This window comes from Oryctolagus cuniculus, chromosome 1 (genome assembly GCF_964237555.1).
Source record: "Oryctolagus cuniculus chromosome 1, mOryCun1.1, whole genome shotgun sequence".
Classification (NCBI taxonomy): Eukaryota; Metazoa; Chordata; class Mammalia; order Lagomorpha; family Leporidae; genus Oryctolagus; species Oryctolagus cuniculus.
This window is the reverse complement of record NC_091432.1, coordinates 197,636,060-197,644,832: the sequence shown is the minus strand read 5'-3', so window position 1 is coordinate 197,644,832 and position 8,773 is coordinate 197,636,060. Positions and strand designations below refer to the sequence as shown.

At 53.5% G+C, this 8,773-nt stretch overlaps 1 protein-coding gene across 1 annotated transcript; it reads left to right on the top strand.

Moving 5' to 3' along the window:
- The first annotated feature begins 2 nt into the window (after positions 1-2).
- On the top strand, positions 3-8,378 carry DCTN3 (dynactin subunit 3). The gene is made up of 7 exons (XM_002708018.5): positions 3-180; positions 3,513-3,597; positions 4,260-4,346; positions 6,151-6,234; positions 7,211-7,269; positions 7,842-7,901; positions 8,082-8,378. Exons 1-7 carry the CDS (start codon positions 85-87, stop codon positions 8,169-8,171), a joined length of 561 nt encoding a protein of 186 aa, XP_002708064.2. The 5' UTR covers positions 3-84; the 3' UTR covers positions 8,172-8,378.
- The last annotated feature ends 395 nt before the right edge of the window (positions 8,379-8,773 follow it).

The window sequence follows — 8,773 nt, the reverse complement described above, 5'->3', positions numbered from 1 at the left end:
CTCGGATTGGCCAGTCTTCCTGGTAAGGACGGACGTCCCGCCCCCTGGCTGTGCCCTAGGTGAGGCGCGGCGGCGGCTGTGGAGATGGCGGCTCTGACGGATGTTCAGCGGCTGCAAGCCCGAGTAGAGGAGCTGGAGCGCTGGGTGTACGGGCCTGGCGGGGCGCGCGGCTCGCGGAAGGTGAGCGATCTGGTCCGGCGGTCCTTTTTTGGGGAAGAGCAAATGCAGTCCGCTGGCCCCGCTCCCGGGATAGATGCAACCGCTCCAGTCCCGTCGTCCGCAGCCCAGCTTTTGAAATAACAGAGGTCCTGGACCAGACCTCCTGGAGCAGATTGGGCCCTCGGAGTCCTTCTTCTGGGGGTCTGCAGGGGATTAGATCTGCTCCAGATGAACGCAGTGCCGTCTGTGATCGAGGCTCCGCCCCTGCTGGCACAGGCTCGTTGGGGAGAATCTGCCACACTCGAGAAGCTGACTAATGAGAGTTTCAGTAAGAGCTGAAGTCCACCAAATACCGTCCTGGAGCCCTGACTAATTAATTGCTAAGCGAATTGTTCAGAGAAAGGGCCAAGAGACCCCAGAGGGGTGGCTAAGGACAGCCAGAAGGGAGGAAAGGTGAGGTGCGGGAGGGGCAGGCACTGCGCTACAACAGTGGCTGGATTTGACGGCTAGGAGGCTCAGGTGCCCTCTGATCCCTTTCCGCCGAGGGAAGACCTTTTCCTGAAGGTCTTCTATTGGAGTGGTAGGCATATCATGGAGCCAAGTGCATCAGTGGCGGTGATGTCTGTTGGAACACTTCTGGTGCAATTACTTGTCCCTAGCATGGTTGCTCTCCCGTTTGAGAATCAATTTCTCAAAATATTCTTTCCCCTTTGATATCTATGACTCTAACTCCTAGCTGCCTCTCTGGCTGCCTGCTTCTCAGTCTTATTTAGGCCCCCCCCTCCCCCCCGCCCCGTGTATCCAACTCTTGAATATTGGCATTCCTTATCCTGGACCCTAAAACCTGGGTGAGCTCATTCACTTCCATAGTCTCCCCCTATATTTGACCCTTTAATATTGGAATTCCTCATCTTCTACATTTAAATCCTCGATAGGCTTATTTGCTTCTTTTGGAGAGAGAGAGAGAGAGAGAGAGAGAGAGAGAGAGAGAGAGGTCTCCCATTTGCTGGGTGACTCCCCAAAAGCCTGCAATAGCTGGTACTGAGCCAGGCTGAAGTGGGATCTAGAAATTTAATCCTGGTCTCCCACTTGGGTAGCAGGGAAGCAACTACTTGAGCCATCACTGCTGCCTCCCAGAGTGTGCATTAGCAGGAAGCTGGAATGAGGAGCGGAGCCAGGCCTCAAGCCCTGGTGCCCAATATGGCGTGCAGGTGTTTCGGTGGCACCGCAGCCACTAAGCCCAAGCCCACCCTCAGGCTTTTTTATTTCCTAGTTTCAGTCACTATTTACATGTCTTTATGTTTCTTTTTTTTTTTTTTTAAGATTTATTTATTTATTTGAAAGTCAGAGTTACACAGAGAGAGGAGAGGCAGAGAGAGAGAGAGCTTCCATCTGCTGGTTCATTACCCAATTGGCCACAACAGCCGGAGCTGCGCCGATCTGAAGCCAGGAGCCAGGAGCTTCTTCCGTGTCTCCTGCAGGGGCCCAAGGACCATCTTCTACTGCTTTTCCAGGCTATAACAGAGAGCTGGATCGGAAGAGGAGCAGCCAGGACTAGAACCGGCGCCCATATGGGATGCCGGTGCTTCAGGCCAGCGCGTTAACCCGCTGCGGCACAGCGCCGGCCCCTTTATGTTTCAAACCTATGTCTTTGATCCAGATTTCTATGCTGAGGCAGATTTGGATATCCAGTTGTCTCCTTGCCTTTTTTTTTTTTTTTTTTTTTTGACAGGCAGAGTGGACAGTGAGAGAGAGAGAGACAGACAGAAAGGTCTTCCTTTGCCGTTGGTTCACCCTCCAATGGCCGCCATGGCCGGCGCACCACGCTGATCCGAAGCCAGGAGCCAGGTGCTTCTCCTGGTCTCCCATGGGGTGCAGGACCCAAGCACTTGGGCCATCCTCCACTGCACTCCCGGGCCACAGCAGAGAGCTGGCCTGGAAGAGGGGCAACTGGGACAGAATCTGGCGCCCCGACCGGGACTAGAACCTGGGTGCTGGCGCCGCGAGGCGGAGGATTAGCCTATTGAGCTGCGGTGCCGGATGTCTCCTGGACTTTTCCACTTGGTATCCAACAGGCATTTCAAACTCAACCTGTATGCTTTTAACGGTACTCTTCTTCTCCCCTAACCTGATTCTCTTCTGCATGCTATAATACAAGAGTTGCACCATCATTAAGATCCTAAGGATTGGGGCCGGCTCTATGGCATAGTGGGTAAAGCTGTCGCCTGCACTGCCAGCATTCCATATGGGCTCCAGTTCAAGTCTTAGCTGCTCCACTTCCGATCCAGCTTTTTGCTATGGCCTGGGAAAGTGGTGAAGAAATGCCCAGGTCCTTGGGCCCCTGCACCCGCATGGGAGACCTGGAGAAAGCTCCTGGCTCCTGGCTTCATATCAGCACAGCTCGGGCCGTTGTAGCCAATTGGGGAGTGAACCAGCAGACGGAAGATCTCTCTCTCTCCCTGCCTCTCCTTCTCTGTGTAACTCTGGCTCTCAAGTAAATAAATAAATCTTAAAAAAAAAAAAAAAAATCCTAAGGATCATCTTTTTTTTTTTTTTTTTTTTTTTTTGACAGGCAGAGTGGACAGTGAGAGAGAGAGACAGAGAGAGAAAGGTCTTCCTTTGCCGTTGGTTCACCCTCCAATGGCCGCCGCTGCAGCCGGCGCACCGCGCTGATCCTGGCAGGAGCCAGGAGCCAGGTGCTTTTCCTGGTCTCCCATGGGGTGCAGGGCCCAAGCACCTGGGCCATCCTCCACTGCACTCCCTGGCCATAGCAGAGAGCTGGCCTGGAAGAGGGGCAACCGGGACAGAATCCGGCGCCCCAACCGGGACTAGAACCCGGTGTGCCGGCGCCGCAAGGTGGAGGATTAGCCTATTGAGCCACGGCGCCGGCTCACCTAAGGATCATCTTAAACTCTCCCATCTCCCACACTAGAGTTGATGTGGATGGGATGGGGCTTTGAGGTGGGCCAAGCCAGTCTGGCAGCTGGGACAATCATCCATGAGGTCATGACAGCATGGGGAAAAATGCTTGCATTTCTCATGCCCAAATCCAGGACTTAGGAATCAGGGAGTATATATTGCATATGCTGGTGCCCCATAAACTGTAAAACAGTTTGTTATCTCCTTAATCAGACTTGAAACTCTAAGGAGTACATGATTCTCTCTCCCTTCACATTAAAGATCCCCTGAATGTGGGCTGCATCTCCCTTAATACAAGAGAAATCAAGAGAAGGGGATCAACCTAGATTACTGGAACTCAGAAATTCACGGGTCTGGAGGGATGAGTGTTCTTTACTCTCACAAGCCTTGACCCAGGTGGTTTACCTTGGAATTAATCTGTACTCCCCTTACAGGTAGCTGATGGCCTGGTCAAGGTGCAGGTGGCCTTGGGAAACATTGCCAGCAAGAGGGAGAGGGTGAAGATCCTGTACAAAAAGAGTAAGTGCTACCATGGGGTGCTTCCTGGTACCTGACCCTGGCTCTTCAGTCCGGGAGGTCACTGGAGTAGCCCTCTGACAATAGAAGAGACGTAAGGACACGTCCCTTCCTAAGCAGTGAGTTGGGATATGCTTTTCCACCTTGTCGCTCAGCTCAAGCCTAAGTTCAGGATGAGGGCTCTGCCTGAAAGCTCCACTTGGGAAAGGAGGGAAAGAAGGGTACGGGATTTCCCAAGGCAGGGTTAGAGGCGGAAAGAAGTTGGACACTGAGATTTCCAGCCTTGGCTCAGCCAAACCTTTTTGATTACGTGAGAGCTGATAACGTGCTCAGTAATTAGATAAAGCTCTGGCTTTTCTCAGTAGCATCAACGCAGGAGTATACCTTTGCTGAGGATGGTCATTGGTAAAGCTGAAGGCTCCAGGGTGGTGGTAGCAATTATATTTTTAGCTCCAAAGTCTGAGACTGGCCAGCAAGTGATAAGCTTAGAGAGACAGGGAAGTGAGGGTAGGGTTTGGGGAGGTCCGCTGATGGGGTACAGCTGATGGTGTCAGCTGCTCATTCAAAGATGTCCCAAGGTTGACCACTCCCCAGACATCCTTCATAACATTGAGTTCCACTCTCCAACCCTGTTCGGTCCATTCTCCATCTTGCTACTTTTCTAGTTGAAGACCTGATCAAGTACCTGGATCCTGAGTACATTGACCGCATTGCTATACCTGATGCCTCTAAGCTGCAGTTCATCTTGGCAGGTAATCCTGGACTGTGTGTGTGCATGTGCAACTGAGGACGTGGGCTGTTGGAGACCTTGAGCACAGAGATGGCCTTGCCAGCCAGTCTGTTCGTGGATCCAACCCTGAAAACTAATGCCTGGACTTCTGGCCTGGCTCTGGGCTACGGCTGGAGGTGACCCTGTAGGTTCTCTAGTAGCTTTGGGTACAGTATAATTTGGGCCAACTGCAGGCCATGGTGCCAGCCACAGTAGGAACTACTCCAATGTTCTTATCAATGGCCGGCCTTAGGATATTCTTTTAGAACCTTCTTTATATCTGCTCACTGGACAGAGGGGCTTCTAGGAAAGAGGAGGCAGAGAGCTTTGTCATATGGGAGAATATTGGTTTGAGTTTGAAGTTCTTTCATGTGAGAAATCTCTAGGATTTCAGAGTTCTAGGTAGGAACTATTATTGCCTTGGAAATAACTGCTCATCCGTTAGTTAGCTAGTCCACAGGCTAGGATTTTCTGAGCACCTGTATTTGTTCGTTCATCTAAAAGATAGTCACAGATCAGCTACCATGATTCAGGCTCTGTCCTAGGAGTGAGGAATACAATGGTGAATTGGAAAGTCCTTGCCCTGATGGGCACAACCAGAGCTGGAGGAATCAGAATCGCTGCCTCAGGGACCTGAGCTTATAACCCAGCTGGAAGCTCCACTTCCCAGGAGACTGATCAGTACAGTGTGGCACTGCGGAATGGGTGAGGAGGGACAGCTCCTGCTTACAGGAGCTATCAGAGCTCCACAGGGCTCCTGATTAATTGACATGGCTTTGGGGCCAGCATAGTGATGCAGTGGGTTAAGCCACCACTTGTGACACGACATCCCATATCAGAGTGCCAATTCAAGTTAATGTGCTTGAGAACACAGTGGCTGATGGCCTGAGCACTTGGGCCACCTTCCGCTGCTTTCCCAGGGAGTTGGATCAGAAGTAGAACAGCCAGGACATGAACCAGCACCCATGTGGGATGCCGGTGTCACAGGCAGCAGCTTTACCCACCACATCACAACGCCAGCCCCCACAAAACACATTTCTAACCTGCCACTTTGCCCACATTAGAACCCCAGTGCCCCCTTTCCTTGATAGGTGAAAGCCCTAATTCTTTAACTTGCCATTCAAAGCCTTCCAGTGTGCTGGGCCTACCCTCCCATACTCTTCCCCGCTCCAGCTCAGCCAGTTGAATTCTTTTTTTCTCTGCTAGTTGATAAGCATTCCTCCCTCCAAGCATTTGCACACAGAGCCCTCACTCTCAAATGTCTTTGTCCCTCTGGATCTCAGTGTGTTGAAGGCCCCTGTACGTAGACAGCCCAGCCCAGGCCCTGGTCTCCTCTTTGGACTCTCCTGGTACTGTCCCAGTTCTACAGCTGGTAGTCGTCTGTGCCTCTGAGAGTCACTGAGCAGAACCTGCCTGCTGTAGTCTGTAACATCTCTTTCAGACCTTCCTGGGGCCTATGGGTGTGGGAACCCAAGTCTGGGTATTTTGTCCCTTGTAGTCTAGGAGGCGCTCACTGAGCTTGTTGATAAGCAGCTAGAAGAAGAGGCCTTGGAGTTAAAACTTAGAGAAAGACGGTATTTGAGCTCTTTAGGCTCAAGATGTGTCAGACTGCCGGTATACAGAAGTAGGGGCAGGGTGGGGAATGTGGGAGAGGGGCAGGGGCAGAGCCACTGTCCAAAGTTCCAGGACCCAGCCATTTCCCCTGTCAGGGCTCGCCCCCTTGCACGGGAGTAGGAATGCCCGCAAGGCTCGCGTCACCGTCCCTGTCTCGTCTGTTTATGCTGCAGAGGAGCAGTTTATCCTCGCCCAGGTTGCACTCCTGGAGCAGGTGGACGCCTTGGTTCCCATGCTGGACAGTGCTCACATCAAAGGTACGCCATGCGACTGCGGCCCGGCCCCACCACGGCTGGGGACACGGGTGGGGACACGGGTGGGTGGGCAAGATGGCCCTGGGCCTCAGGCTCCCAGAGCTCGGGCTGGATTTGCTCCTTGTGTTTTTCTTACCCTGGGGGTACCTGCCACCTTTGCTGGGATGACAGTCACCAGTGGGGAGAGCCCAGTTTCAAGACTTATGCAAATCGGGGCCTGAGGGAACCAGCAGAGCTGTGGGGTTCCTTCTGTCTCCGACCCAGCCCCTCAGCATCTCTCTGTCTGGGTGTTGCAGAGCCCAGGTCTTGTCAGAGTCCCTGCCAGGCACATTAATATGTGGAATTCTTCCTGCTGCACTGCTGAGAGCAGGCCCTGGCCTGGACTTGACAAGCAGACAGGGACTTTAATTGAATCCAGATATCCATCTTGTCTGTCTCTGGAGGTATTTTCCCCAGCTCCCCCTCCCTGCCCCGATCAGACACTTGCTGAGTATCTCAAGCTTTAAGCTGCGGCCCAGCATGGTGGGCAAGGTGGATGTTGGTTTCCAGGTGGCTAGTTTAGGGGCCTGGTGCCCATCCTCAGCCCACCTGCAGGCTTCCTGCTCCTTAGGCCAGGCAGACCTGACCCCGTGGGCCTAGGGGAAAGGAATAGATCCTATGAGAGGCAAAGCTCTCTCCCTGGCCCTGGGAATAGCACTGGGGTCAGGTAGGAGCCACACTGGGGACTCCTAGGTTTTGCCTTCTCTTGAGACTCTGTCCTCTCCTTTCGTCTCCTCCCTGTGTGTCCTGGAATAAAACTGGGGTGGGCAGGGAGCCCCACCACCACCACCACCACCTCCAGCTGCAGCGGTCGATGAAGGCTGGCGTTTGTTTAGCTTCTCCACTCAATACTCTAATCCTGCCGAAGACCTAATAGACTATTGAGCAGTCCCGGGGGAGGGCACAGGCATCATCGGGCAGTGTGTGTTGTGTTTTACAGCCGTTCCGGAGCACGCCGCCCGCCTGCAGCGCTTGGCCCAGATCCACATCCAGCAGCAGGTATGGGAGAGCAGAGGCAGGGCGGGGAAGGCAGAAGTGGCGAGACACGGGGTCCCCACTCCTCCCCGGGGGAGCAGCCTCAGGCTTGTCTGATGTCGGCCTGGAGGAAACTTGAGGCTTTATGCTTTTTCTTCCACATGCCCTGGGGAGGGGAAGGGACTTGCCTGCGACCACACCCAGGCCTCTTTCCTCCCTGAGTTGAGCTGTTGGGACATCAGGAGGTTGAAGTTGGGAGGTACCCAAGAATTCCTGGGGACAGTATGTCCTTGACTTTGGTGAAGGAGCTGTATACCCAGGCTCTGGCTTAGGCACAGAGGAATAGGAGACATGCACAAGGAAGGAATTTCACCAATGTGTGGCCCACTCCCATTTGCATCAGTGGGAGTGACTGGTGTCAGTTGTCCATCCTAGAGTCTGAATGTGCCCCCTAGCAGCCTGCTCCTTTGGGTCTGGGTTAAGCATCACGTTTTCTGGGTTCTATGGGGGAATGAGGGTCCCTAAAGAGACAGGACATTTAGTGAGACATGGGGGCTTTACCCAACTGCCTTTTCTGCCACAATTTGCCTTCATAGGACCAATGTATGGAGATCACCGAGGAGTCCAAAGCTCTCCTGGAAGAATACAACAAGACTGTATCCTTTTTGCTTGCTTAGGACCCTAATGGCTGCCGTCCCCAAGCCATTGTTCTACTCTGGATCTCTTTCATCACAACAAGCCTGTCCTTTCCCTCCTCCTCCTCTCTGCCCCTGTAGCACATGCAGTCTCCCTACTCCCTCACCCAGACTCCTGTTCTTACCTTGACCAGTGACCAGACAATGCTTCTCTCCAAGCAGTTCGTGCAGTGGGATGAGCTGCTTTGCCAGCTGGAGGCTGCCAAGCAAGTGAAGCCCGCAGAGGAATGACGGCTGCTCCCCTCCCAGGGTGGGCCAAGGCCCCCGGGCTCCAGGCTCCAGTGCCAACCTGTCTTCGTGACAAGGCAGAGGCCACTTTGTATTTATTGGATTCTAGGGCCATTTGTCTGCACTTAGAGGTCAGGTTACCTGAGATTTGTGATTTACCTTCCCACCATCAGTTTTCTGTACAGTGTAACAATAAAGGTCGGAGGAGGAGTGTGTGCTTCCCAGGCCAGGACGGGCTTGGTGGTGAGGATGGGGGTGGCAGAGGGCAGAGCTGGCGGCCTGCAGAGTGGGTGGCCTGGGGACTGTACATATCCTGGTCTGGCTTTGTGGAAGGAGTAGAGCTCCCCAGATGAAGGCCCGCACTTGACTGATGCGAATGAGACATCTGTTTAGCGTCCATTTATCCCATGTTCACTCAGCACGTTCTAAATGTCAGATGCCACAGCGAAGGGGGGGGCACACAGGTAGGGCCCACCTAATCCCTGACGGGCTGTGCGGGCAGGAGGGGGTGGGTGTCAAGGTAAAGGGAAGTCTCACCTGGTAGGCACAGAAGAGAAACGGAGTGAAGTGGAGGCGGCCCTGCTGGGTGACGTGCAGGGATTTCA

Bases quoted from the DNA above. Each gene is read 5' to 3' on its own strand.
- DCTN3 (XM_002708018.5), top strand. From the start codon at position 85: ATGGCGGCTCTGACGGATGTTCAGCGGCTGCAAGCCCGAGTAGAGGAG. The intron at 7,270-7,841 runs GTATGGGAGAGC...TTGCCTTCATAG, and splicing joins AGATCCACATCCAGCAGCAG to GACCAATGTATGGAGATCAC. The intron at 7,902-8,081 runs GTATCCTTTTTG...ACCAGTGACCAG, and splicing joins TGGAAGAATACAACAAGACT to ACAATGCTTCTCTCCAAGCA.